The 13,896-nt window shown below is 45.0% G+C and overlaps 1 protein-coding gene across 6 annotated transcripts in view; it reads left to right on the top strand.

The window, feature by feature from the left end:
- The window catches only part of GSE1 (Gse1 coiled-coil protein), a 1,027,427-nt gene that overhangs the window by 412,923 nt on the left and 600,608 nt on the right, over positions 1 to 13,896 (top strand). For all 6 annotated transcript variants that reach the window (XM_085639744.1, XM_085639743.1, XM_085639740.1 and 3 more), the window contains exon 2: positions 4,591 to 4,756. In XM_085639744.1, coding sequence (XP_085495870.1) covers positions 4,591 to 4,756 — 166 coding nt within the window. The remainder of the gene's footprint in view (positions 1 to 4,590; positions 4,757 to 13,896) is intronic.

Here is a 13,896-nt window from a genome sequence, read left to right as displayed (position 1 = left end):
AGCTCATCACGTATTCATTGTGTGTTTCACCAGGAGGCGCTTTAAGATTCACGACACCAGATCTTCAGGAAGTAAGATGCAAAATGCATGTGGAGTTTTTACATCTGGCTGATGCCTTTCTATATATTCCTGGTCCTTTGAGAGCACTGCTATGTAAACTCTAATTAACACCAACTCTTAAATTAAACAATGCATTGCCATGACAAGCAGTGAGTTGTTCTTTCCAACATGTGCCAAATACATTTAAAGATATAGGTTTGCTACGGAAGACAAAAATCAAAAAGCACCTTCCTCGTCTCATTTTGTTGTTGTTGTTTTGTTTCAGATTTATGTAGCGTCAACTTGACCGGAAGGTGTCTGAGCGCTTTACATGAGCACCAGTTGCGTTACAGACGGGACACGTTCATTTTTGTTGGGCAGGGGGAGAGTAAGTGATTTGCCCAGAATCACAAGCTGTTGAGAGTCCCTGCCGAGACTCGAACTCTCTTCCCTAGCTTTTAGGTGGCGCGTCCGTAGGACCACATCCTCTCCTCTCACCAGGAGCTAGAACACAATAAATGTGAGTAGCAGCCGGGAGAGGGGAACACGTATTTAATACATGGATAGAGCAGTGGTCAGGGAAAGGATTGAGTGATCCCATTAGCTCAGAGGTGCATCGCGTTTCATGGGAGTGATTCTAAGTAACTTTTGATGTGGTTGAGAATGGATTATATGCAATGGAAGCTCATTCATTCTGTGGCAGAATTTGCCATGAAATCTGACAGTCTCAGGTGCCATTGATGTTTTCCCCCCCAAGGAGTGTGGGAACTGGCTGGAAGTACTGAACCACGTAAGTATGGCTTCCAAGCTCCTGCAGCAGTGGAAAGTGATCATGTCAAGCCGGAACTCAAGATCGCCCCAGATCAAGAGTGTTCGGGAACACCTCGATGGTACTGTAGAAGCATACCCATCTCAATGCCAACAACACTGTGGGCTGCCGGCAACGAAGTAATGTCTGGAGAACACTAAAAGTACTAAAAAGTTGCACCATCCAAGAGTTTGGGTCAAGTTTGCATTTTAGAAATATCTTGGCCCTAGGTTCAATACACTGGCCCCAAAACAGGCTGTCGGTCTGTAGAAGGTCTGAATCGGCTGGATCTAGTCGTAAGATGACTGAATCTGATAGGCTGTGACGTCAGCTGAATCTGAAAGGATGATAAATCAGCTGAATCGGATAGGCTATGACGTCAGCTGAATCTGATAGGCTGTGATGTCAGCTGAATCGGATAGGCTGTGACGTCTGCTGAATCGGATATCCTGTGACATCAGCTGAATCTAGTAGGCTTTGACGTCAGTCTGTACCCTGCTGGAATGAGAACAGCTTATTGTATAATGATTAGATGGAGTAGGGCTATCTTTTAAGGGAATGGTTGGGATGGGCTTGTATGTGAGCCAGGTCTGTAGGTAGTGACGGCTAATGGCATGGGCCAGGAGGTCAGTTTTTAGCGTGTTGTAATGTTGGGTTAATTATAGCGTAATTGAATGGAATGTGTCCGTCTGCAGAATTACTGGAGGCGGTGGGTTTGACTGTAGAACTGTTGGATGGAGTCAGGCGGTCTCTAGATTGAGTGAATACGGTGGACCATGGGTTTCCTCCCTAGAATAATGAAATGGGCCTGTCAGTAGAGTGGAGGGCAGGAGTGGGAGTATTGCAAAGTGGTTGGAAGCAATGCTCTGTGGAGTGATTGCCTGGGTTGGGTTTGTCGCTAGAATGGCTGAATGATGATAGTCTATTGTATACTGATTATATGGAGTGGTTGAGTGGGGTTGGCATGACTTGAGAGCTGCTCAGTAGTCTCTTGCTGAGTCTGGAGTGATTGAATGGGAAGGGATATGTAAACAGTCTGTAGAGAGATGAATCGGGTGGGTTTCCTGTCGTGTTATTGAAAGAAATGAGTCAGCCTTTGGGGTGATTTGATGAAATATGTCTGTAGAATCTTGTATGGTCATCGGATTGACTCCACGCCATCCGGGACACACAATGTCCAAGCCTGGATTTCTATTTTGCTTTCAGAGAGCTACAGCCTCACTTCAGTGGAACAAATTAGGCTAAAATACTGGATTGCAATTGATTACAATTGTAGTCTTCAAAGAGAAAGCACAGGAAAGGGAACAGGCTGTCCCTGGTAAAATGGACTCCTCTTGAAACCCTGGTTGAGTGACTGAATGAGAGTAAGCAGTGCTCTGCAGAGCATGTACAAGAGACCTGATCTAAGAGCCTGTCAGTCTATAGATGTTTTATTGACAAAAAGCACCACTTTCTCTGAAATACAATTGCAGCCTTTGTGGATTCACACATTGCCCCTTGGATCATCTTGCACAGAGTAAAAGGTATTTAAGTGCATGCAAATGTCCATGCCCACCATGTTGGTATCAGTGACCCACTAACATGATTATCATTGACGCCTGCAAGGAGTGGTGCCAATCAAGCACTCGCGCATGGGCACAGTTCTCTCTTTCAGTACCCGCTACCTCACTATTCCCATATGAGCTCCATAAATTAAGCTTCTGCAGGAAACAGCCGGGGAAATTTATCCCCACTAACATGTGTAGTTCATTGATTCGCGGCTCCCTAGCCAAATCCGTCTTACTTAAACTCCACTTGGCCTTTTTTTTATAGACGTAATCCCCAGAAAAATTGGATCTACTTAAAATGCTTTTTGCATCGTAACCCAATCCATTGACCTCATAAATCGGCAGTGGTGGCTGGCTGTATCTTAGCAGCGTGAAGGAAATTACGTATTTCCACTCGAATCCGCCCAATGTGCCATGTCACTTCCTGTTTACGTTATATCTGTGTAATATCTGTATAAGTACAATATTCGTGGCTAATGAGGAAATTATTTATTAGCTAAGTATTGGTACTTTAAACATGAAATGTTGAGGTACTGTTAGGACTCATTCATGTTTATTTTTCAGATTGACACCCTGCATGTGCACCACCATCTTTGGTTTCCATTTTAGATTAATTAGGTGTTAAGAGAAGCTTGCTCGTGAAGCCAGGGCTTTGCAGAGTGATTAAAGTGTGGATAGGTTTATTTTGGAAATCAGGGTATTTTCTTACTAATTAGACAGTTGTAAACAGACCTGGCAGCTCTCAGGGTCTGCCTTATGTCACACGGTTTCGGCATATTTCACGTGGGTACCTGAAAAAGAGACTTCATCACGTTGCAAACATGTGAGTGAAGCTGGAAATCTGTACACTGAGCACAAGTCAAACTTGTACATGAAGCCTCTGTTGTCTTAAACCACCATGGTCTTTGCAACCTAATCATGGCATGGAATTGGGCCCCAGATACCTTTGTTTGTGTTGCGGGTGTAGCTGTTCTTGCTCACCTGCTCGGAGAGTGCTGCAGCTCTAAAATGGTCAAGGAACCCCTTCCGACGCACCTGGTCCAAGGCCCTTGTCCTTTGTTTCAGTGGTTAATATGGTGAAAATGGATAAAAGGTTGTCAGGTTTGCCCAAGTGTGGGAGTTTCTTGATGCCCCTTACTTGCTTTCCTCCTTTGGCCAACAGGGTCCACATTGTCTTGGATGTGTGGCCTGTCACACATGCAATTCTCCCATCACTGATGCACTTCAAAGTTAAAATACATCTCTATGCACTGTGCTATTTCATCATCACTCGGTTGGGTTAGGGTGCACAGTGGCATTTACTGAAGGATGGTATCATAGTTTATACAGTGCTTAATTTGAGCCGGTGCTTCCGGTGCTCAGCACCGGCACTTGATTGGTTTCCGGTGCTCTGCACCCGCACCTAATTGTCAACACCATACTTAGAACAGTCTACCACATGGTGGCACTGCTCATCTAATTTAGAAATGAGCAGAACAACGGTTGTTTAGGAATACAATATACTTTCAGAAATTGCTAACACCTACCCCCCACGCTTTCCTTTAGCTTTGGGGACCTGGAATAATCTGAACTGTCCCTTTACATGCGAGAGAGATGGTTAGTAGTTGTTTTGGCAGCCATGACAGGGCGATGGGTGGTGCAAGCTGCAGTGGCCTCTTGGTCAGAGCCCTGGCACTTAATATTTTACACATTAAGCACTGAGTTAATAACTTGTTTGTAATAGTCAAATAAAATCACAATACCCTTGATATCATAAGAAGATCTAATTTTAGGGCTATTAAAAAAAAAAAAGTTTCTTCTATAAACTTATAAGAAAAGAAAAAAAGTCTATCTGTTGCTAATAAAAAGAAAGCCTATTTTCCTAAAATGGGTGCCTTATAGTTTTATAGAGTTTTTTGGATGTCACACTGCTCTTGGTGGACATAATATGATCTCCACATTTTAATGTATAAACATGGTGTGCTTAGTAGGTCAGGTAAGCTTGTCAATGTCTTTAATGTAATACAGATTTGCCCGTGTCTGTGATTTTCTTATTTGGGAATTGTCAGCTCATTGAGTTAGTTTCCGCAAAATCTCAGGTCTCGCTGATCTCGCTATGTGTTATTAAAAGGTGTCACTTTTGCCCATTGTTAACTTTGCCGAATATCAAAAACTGGCTTCTGCAGAATAATAACCGCCTCTTGTCACTTTTTCTAGGACCCCAGCTCTGCTGCAGAGGTGCGAGGAGGTGGCCCTAAGCCGGCTCTCATTGGCTGCAATGCTCGACTGGCGAGTGGCGGGAACGAGGAGACAGGTGGAAAAGGTGTCGCTCTGGAGACCAACCAGGCCCGTGATGTGGAATGTGCAGAGCCTGCAGCGACAGGTATGTGGCGCCAATGAGACACCGGTCCTACCACGCTACATAATGTTTTTTGGCTTTGGTTAATTAAATTAATTGTTATTGGGAATTCATATTGGGCTCTCCATAACACTGTTGGTCAAGAGCTGATTTGCAGGAAAAGGTTACTGTTAAATCAGAGAAGACAATGTATGAAACATGGGATATTTATTTCTATGTGAAGGTTTTGATATGATCTGAGCTGTCACATGACCCATAGGTTATTCCGAACTCACTCTGTGTCCATGGGTGTGTAATATGTTAGAATGGGAGGAAGTAATCAAAGGTCACATTGACTTTGAAATGCCCATCTTCTGGGGCTGATCATAAGGTGGTCTTTCGACCTGTACCGAGTGTAATGTTTGCACATTTGACTTGCACGTGACTTGTGATTATTAGTCGTTTCTTTGTTCTACGAGTCCTGGAGGCCTTCAGTGGTTCTGTTTTTTTGCCCGTTTCCTACCTCTTTGGTGCAGCAGTTTATGGTGTTGTGGCCAGGAATCTTTCTTTTAACCCACGATTGAGACTTTCTCTGCTCCTGGTGTCAGTCAGTCAGTCAAAGTACTTTATTTCGATAAATAAATATCATAAAAAGACATAGGAACAATACAATGCACATTCATAAAAAAAACACATTATTTCATTAGACAATTCGCTCATTAAAAATGTTAAAAAGAGGTCAGTCAAATAAAACCATCTATTTACATTCATCTAAAAATTACATTTACATGCATGAATCCCCCAAGAAACAAGATCCAGATGACAGTGTTAATGAGACCATTATGGGTTGATATTTATCTAATTATTGGGTGACTTGCTTTTCTTAATCCTAATAGCCCCCACCAGGAAACTAGCTACATGATACATAATCCTGGGGGTTTGTAAAAGCTCCTGGTGGTTCTTGCCAATCCTACCCTCATTAATTGAAGGTCCGTACATGGAATTTCAATAAATAGTAAGGTGAGTGAGTGTCTAGATTGGCCACTTTGCCACAGATCGCGAGGTGCAGGCATCACCAGCAATAGCCCACCCTTAAAAGTGCAATTTTTAACATATGCTGCTCACAATAAATAGGTCAGGCCTGTTGCCTTACTCTTAACTATACATAGTAAACAGATCAGACCCATGGCATCTAATGTAAATTTTCCCATTGAATCAACTCAGGCCCTTATCCTTCCCCAATCGCTTGTCACCATAACCAACTCCGACCTACTGTACTGAGCATGAGCTTCCGCAGAAGGCACACAGACATAAAATGTCATATATGTGCAAAATTACAGCAGACAAAACATGCACTTCCTTCTAAGAGAAGGTAACAGGGATTATCACAGTGAAACTCACCTACCCCAGGGTTTGTTAGTGGGGGTTGCCAACATCAAAACATACTATGGAAATCTATGTGATTTCAGGTAACAAAACACCTGTCTGTAGCTTTAACAGAGTGTAATAACAATCCACCCTTAAATATGTATTGTCTTTAACAAATAATTTGCACAATGAATAAACCAGACCTACTGCTTTTCTCATAACTTTTCATGATTAACAAGATTAGTTCTGTGGCCTCGGACATCACTTTCCCAGTGAACCAGTCATTCCTATAGCCTTTATCGTTCTTTGGTCACCGTAACCAACTCGGGCCTACTGCGTTTGGCAGAAGCTTTCCCACCAGGAACCATCAAGTACACAAATAGATATGTGCTGCAGTACAATTGGCAAAACAATATACAACCCCCTCCTACGTGGGCCTATTAATGATTATTACAGAACAAATCTTCTACACAAAGTGTTTGTCAGAGGGATAAACAACACACAACCTCTTGCAATACAAACCCTTTTCTTCAGCGGATGCACACAGCTTGTGACCAATCACATGCTGTCCTCAATGACATTAACACCAAAGGCCCCTCTCAGTAGTGCACCTGAATGTTCTTTTTCTGTTGATCACAAAAAGTCTAGCGACAAATGCTGTGAAGCCATAAAAAATGATTCATATAATGCTCCACACTTACCATGAGAGTAATAACAGAGTCACACCCTCTTCTCTTTGTGACAGACGCCTGAGGCATTGAAAGTGCCTGCTCTCTGGTAAGAAACAAAAACTTAGCAACATAAAAGAAACAAAAGAAGATGAGATATTTATTCAAAACCATCATTTATGACTTCCAGTGTTTGTCAATGGAAGAATGACAGGCATGCATGCAGTCATCTCTGCCACACCCTGGACCAGGCTCTCCCGCCCCAGAGCATACAAGGCGCAGCACTTGGCCAACCCCTGCACCTAGTGCCGATGACTTCTGCGCCCGCTGCCCATCATTCTTTGGTACATTCCCAGCAGGTACTGGGGGCACGGAAATAAGCAGGTAGACAGGCAATGTCTAGCATGTGTTCAAGTATTTCTTGACAAAATCCACTCTTTCCCATACACATTGTTCATTTCATCTCCTCAAAGATTCCATGGCCATTGTAAAGCACTGGGATTCCTCCAGTCATCCCCGTTCCTCTATATGGTCATGGAACCAGAATGGGAACAGCAACCAGCCCTGGCAGATACTGCTTGACCGGCCCAGGGAATGGGGGGGCGTGCTAGTAGGAAGCACCGGTCCCGCTTTTGTTACAAGGAGCCAATATTGCAGCACTGCTGCAAAACCGGCTCCCGCCCATCCCGCCCACCGCTATGGGCTTTGCATCAGGAAAAATAAAAAACAAAAAGTGCATTAGAGGCAGGGCAAGATTACCCTGAGCTCCAAGCACACATGCGGGGAACCACAGGAAGTAAAAACTATTATGAAAAAAGTATTTTTTGTGCGGGTTTCACAAAACCTGTGCTGAACTTGTAAATCCTAGACACTCCAGGGGTCCTGCAAACCTTCCAGGGATGTCAGGATTTGAAAATCCTGAAAAAAACTAGGAAAATAATTTGGTGCACTACAAGTGCATTTTGCCAACCTCACTACTCATGGCCTTTGGCCATGCAGAGCGGGGGTTGGCCGTCCTTGGAGGGTTAGGGGTAGGGCCTGTCCTTCGGGCTGAGCACCCACAGTGAGTTGAGTACGTCTGGCCGAACTTCAGGCCAGGCACTTTGGCCAACCCTGGCTTCGCACATCAAAGGCCTGGTGCAGCGGGGGTTGAGCACCCATGGCAGGTTGGTGGCAAGTCCTGGCCAAAGGACAGACTTTTTTAACCCTCTGTAGACGGCCAATCCCTACTGCCTGTGGCCAAGCGCAGCAAGGGTTTGGCACAGGCTGACATGTGGCCAGGTCAGCCCAACCTTCTGCAGGCAACAAACCCTCACTATGCACAGCCTTATGCTTTGTAATGTGGGAGCTTGCCACGGGGACTGACCTATGAAAAGGTCACGCACCCAACCCCCCCATGTGTAGCCAATCCCATCCACACACGACCTTCAGCTGTGTGCACCTGTGGTGGCCACAGGGCCAGGTCTTCAGCCAGGACTGGCACTGAACTGCCCATGAGTGTTTGTCACTGCACACTGACTTCAGCCCTGCACCAGGGGTGGATTGGAGGGTGTTAGCTGCAGTCTTATGATCATACCCTGCAACCAGCCCTTTGCAGGCAGCCATCCCTCACGGCCTATGGCCTTCAGCTGTGCAAAGAGGGAGTCGGCTGCAGGGGCTGACTGCAGGCATAGGGTTGTAGGGCACTTCTGTTTTTAACATTTATTTTTTTAGATTTCTCAGTGTAATGTCAACAACACTATTATAAATGATGCCATCAGTGATATCACCAATGAGATGATTTGAGGTATCATCAGTGATGTCATCAATAATGTAATTTAACATGTCATGAGGGATGTCATATTTAAGGTCATATAAGCTGTGGTTGATGAGTTTTCTGAACCATATCTGGTTAATTCCGTGGTTTTTAGCTTTTGTTTGGGAATTATAACTGCCCTTTAACTGTGCTTCTTTTCAGTAAATTCACCAAAGGAATTTCTTTTATATGTAAGTCATATATGTGTTTATATATGTTTCTCTGGTGAATTTGTCAGTGGCTTATGAGTTTTGGACATCATATATATAGGTGTCATGAATTGGGAAGTGGTTAATAAGAAAACAAAACTATTTATGATCAATGATTGCCTCCATCTCATATATTTAATGTACAGTGAATTTTTTCTGTTTCAAAATAAGGGTGTTTGCACAAATTGTACGGTTGTTGCCTGAAAATTCCAACTACAAGTATGCCACTTTTTGCTGGTGATTAAAATATCATTCCCAATTATCACATGACTGAACGACAGCGAGGAGCAGCGATGAACTAAACCTCTTTGTTCCTTTCAAGTGCAGCAAAGCATCCCTGTCATGCAACTATTTAAGATAAATTGATTAAAATATGATTCATTTGAGGATATAAGATTTTTTTTATTTTGTTCTTGTGACGCGCAGGTGTGTTGATGCCCTGGTTGTGGAATCCTGTTGACTAGAAAAGAATGACAGTCTATGGCTCCATTCTGAACACCTTCCTAACACAAATAATTGAAAAGTCCCTGATGGGAGGCCACCGGGGTAGGATGGGGGACTGCGGGTGGGTCTCAGAAGAAGATACTTATTCAGACACTACTTGATTTTAAGTAGGTCAGTTATGAATATGGAATGGCTTAGGAAATCCAAAATGTGCTTCTCTTGGGTTGCTCCTACCATAGGAGTCCATTCCCTATTTCCAGGAGTACTCACTCACTTGTGTAGATAATCACCTACCTTTATAGGAAAATGCGGCAAGTCTACGTGCATATATGAAAGGCCCCATTGGAGTTTTTAGCATTTTTCTTTGTTTTTTCCATCGAGAAAATATTTTCCAATCCAATTCAATCCAATCTTTCTTTATTTCGGTCCATGGACCATAAAAGAGAATTCACAAACACATACAGTATATAAAACAGATTAAAAAGCTAAAACCCAGATAAAACAAGATACTATTATCACATTAACAGATAAAAGGTCAGTCAGTGTTAAAATATTTTCCTCCATCGAAAACTCCAATGTACTTTCCCCTCATCACCCCCACTACATGGATTGCCTGGGCAGTCTGTGCCTTCCCAGAGGCTGCTGGGAGACAACCAAGGCAGCAGTCAGTCAGTGTCGGAGGCAGCAGCGAAAGGTCTGTCCCCCGCCTCTCCACCTTTGTGTTGTGGCGGCCGCCACTGTAGATCACTTGAAGCAGCTGTGCAAGCTTCCTTTGCTTGTAACTAGTTCAGCACAGGCAGCTGTATGGCAGATCTCTTTTATAGAACATGATACAGTGGTGCAAGACAGGTAGAGGTGTGTGCGTCTACCTTAGAAAGAGGTGAACTAATGGTAAGGAAACAGTGGTGCAAGCCTCCCTCACACTAAATAGAACATGCATGGGAAGCAGTCGTGCAAGCATTTCTCTCAAAAGATGTAAACATCGGCTCTCGAGGGAGATGTATCGATTGTGCCCCGGGAGGGATATGTATCAAACAGCTAAACAGGGGAATTAGCCGACAATGTGGCTTCAGTGCCTATGATTATTGGTCATGTGGTGTTTTAATCTATGACCAAACTGCATAAAACCAACAATAAGATGTTTTTTTTTTAAAAAAAAGACGTACACCTCAGGAATCAACAGTGCAGAATGTGTAAAGCAGCGACAACCCGTGCTGGAAGAATTCTTCGCAAAACACGTTAACTGGAAGAATCAGTTCATGGCTCTTCAAAAACGTGTACAAAATGGGAAGCGGCACTCTTTATGAGTAGCCGGGAGTGACATCCCTGAGATGATCTCACTCCATGCCATTCCACCTTGCCAGTGTCTCTGGGCCTAGACCACCAGATCCTCAAGCACCGGGTCTGGTAATCCTGGGTACGATGACTCCAGACCCAATGTATCTGGTTTTTACAACAGCGGATCAGTGGTTAATTTGTAAGAGTGCCAGTGCCCGGTGCCCTGCTCAGAAGCCCGCGGACATGCAATTAAATATCAGCACAGTGAGTGCCAAGGCTGTGCAGTCTTAAATCCACCTCATTCTTCTTTAATTCGCTTCCAGACACTCCCTGCCCCTTTGTCTCTTTCTTGCTGGTTCCTGCTTTCTCCCTTTGGGACAGGTTTTCCATCTTCCTCTAACTCTGTCTGTCTGTTTTGTGTGTTTTTCCCTCTCCTGCTCTCTGTAAAATAAGTGCCGGTCCCCCAATATGAGTGCCGGTGGCCCCCACTGGCAACCACCGGCTCAAATTAAGCACTGCGCCAGATCCAGAGCTGTGTGTTGTGCTGTTGGGGCAGCAGGAAGCTGCTGCGCCCAGCCACCACAAACCATGCCCCTGCACAATGGCGGGCATGAAATGTTCGCCCCAGCTCCCCCCTGACGTGCCCTGCCACCCACCACATATGTTAAGGCTAATAGGCGTTAAAATGGACCTAGCTTTCACACCATGTTGAAGCCTGAAGTCAGGCATTTTGTTGCATGAAATCTCACAGATTCCCTTTGTAAGGATGGATTTTGGTACTGGTGAGTGGTTACCCACTTTAACAAACCCTAGCGGCAGAAGGTTTGCACTGTAATAATGCTTGCTAGAAACTCCTCAGAAGGCCTGACAGGGGTAGCTGTCTGTCTGGATCTTGTAACACACACAATCATTAGATGATGCCCACCTCCCTCAGTCACAGGGCTCTCTTCTTGCCCTGTGAATGATGCCATCTTCTGATCACTTATGCACAGCCATCTGAAAATGAATTTGCTTCAGAGTCACAGCTGTTTGGCCAGTCCTTTAATTTTCAATTCTCTCTTTTTATAGTTCCCTCTCATTTATTTGCATCTCCTCTTGCTATTTTAATTTTTCTTAACAGGCTACTACAGCTCCCCTGGCAGTATTAATGGGTCGCATGCCTTGCTGCTTATTTCAACTGTAGTGTGCGGTATGCTGCATGGCCACTTCCTCTAAACCAGCAGGGAACCAAAACCGGCCCTGACAAAGTGCTCGGCCGACCCCCCCCGGGGCTTTGGGGTACCGCCGAGCTCTTTGCCAGGGACGGTTTTCGGCCGATTTTGTTACAGGGCTGATGTTGCAGCCCTAACCCGGCCCCCACCCGTGCGGCGCACCGGGGGATTGCCCGGTGTCCGCTACGGCCAGTCCGGCCCTGTAAACCAGGCGACCATCATGGAATGGTAATGCCTGTAGGCTATCATTGTTTTACCATTCCAAGGTGGCCAGCACTTTGGTTTTAAATGTGGTGTCCAACTAGAAATGTAAAATGATGATCGATTCTGGACAATACCACTGCAAGACGGACCCGCACTGCTGTGTTTAGTTTCGTTATTGCAAGCAGATGCCGGCCAAGTCTAGGATGTATCATGATTTCTACTTCTACTTGTAGTCTTTTAATTTACTTTGCATATGTTGTTGAGTTTTTTTGCATTTTATCAAGGCATGACTACAAGTTCCAGAATGCATTGATGATGACGGAATGAGCTATTTATGCATACACAAGGGAAACATGAGCGCTCTGGAAGAGGTGAACTCGCCTACTTGGAAACGCGAAGGATTGTCAACAGGCTGGTACTGCTGGAAGATCAAAAGGGCTGCGGCAATGTTAGTCAGGTGTGGGACTTGGCCAGATACATTGTCATTTCATAAAGAACAACAACCTGTCAGAAAAATCCCCTATAGGCCGGTTCGCCTGCCAATCTAGAGCGCCCAGTAATTACCACTCAGGAGGGAGCGGCTTCCTAATTAATGCCAGGGGAGGCACAGCAGCACTTATTCACCACCACCCGTCAGACAGGTGGTGACAAACAAAATGCCTGGTTTACCTCAAAGCATCCGGTAATTACAGTTTACCTACAGCGAACCTTGTAAGTTTTGTTCTTTTTTGGAAGAAGTTGCTTCATGGGGGACATACTCCTGAGAGAGGCTTGTTTTACAATTCCATTGGCATTTTTATTTGTAAGATGCCCTTAATAGGTATTGTTGATAGGGTAGATAACCTGTGGAATCAGCTCACCATGAGAAAGATGCAGGACGGGTCGGACTAGGTCAGAAAATATGCCCGGGCACCAACATCAAAGTGCTCCCCCCCATTAGTGAATTAAATTGGCCCATGTTTGCAAACTAGTCAGTTTCAAACTTCGAATGGACACCCTGTGTAATTGTTTTGCATGGCATGGAAGATTGCGTAGAATTGAGTTTGCTGCAGACGATGTTTGTTGTAATTATGGGAAATTCAACAGTAAAAACCGGCCCAGGAAACCATAAAAACAAGCCCACACAGCCCAAAAAAATGACCTAAATACTGATCTGTCGGACGAGGCCATCATACACTGCCTGTAACCCTATAGACCAGCCCAACCGTGAGGACAGGAAGTGGGTTTACAAGCCTTTTTTGAATTCAAAAATGTTTCAGTGTGCCAAAAAGTCAAGAAAATATATTCTGCAAGTGTAAAAGGCTTGGGGTCTTTGAGGGTCACCAGGATATTGTCATTACTGAAGAATCAGCTGGAGGTCTTGGGTGTGGTCCCCCGGGTCTCACGAGTGCTGGCTCCCTTGGCATACGTGGGCACTCCCCCAATCGTTCACTAGTGCACATAGCCAAGTCTACTCTCTAGCCCAAGATGCACCAGCCCCTTGGCTAAGAACCCCCTCTCTAAAGCCCCCCACCACGGGACACGGTCAAGCTGGCTTTCCTGTCACAGCCCTATCCCAGGGGCGTAACACAATCCCCAGCAGCCCCTGCGATGCAGGCAACCCCCATCCCTTTAGGGCTCCCCACTTTAACCAAGGTCAATGAATATCTGTGCGATATGGGAGATTCAGGGGCCACTCGTTACATTCTGCAGGTGGTCCCATAATTTTACATTATGCCACTGCCCTTCATCGCCCTAGACTCAACCTTAACGTGCAAGTAGGCTTTGACACAAACCCACATACCTCAGATGCGCTTTGTCTCTCTGCCAGTTGAACCTCTAGACTAACCCTCACACAAGGGCAGAGAGTTCTGGCTATCTTGGCAGATAGACCTCCACTCTCACCATCACATGTAGCCCTGCTGGCTCTACTGACATGGAGGCCCCCACTCCAACCAGAGCAGAGACAACAGCTCGCGCCCCTGGCACAGAGACACAGATCTTCACAGGAGCAGATGGGCTTGCAGAC

This window comes from Triturus cristatus, chromosome 12 (assembly GCF_964204655.1).
Source record: "Triturus cristatus chromosome 12, aTriCri1.1, whole genome shotgun sequence".
Classification (NCBI taxonomy): Eukaryota; Metazoa; Chordata; class Amphibia; order Caudata; family Salamandridae; genus Triturus; species Triturus cristatus.
The sequence above is the reverse complement of the archived record's forward strand: the minus strand, read 5'-3'. Positions and strand labels throughout refer to the sequence as shown.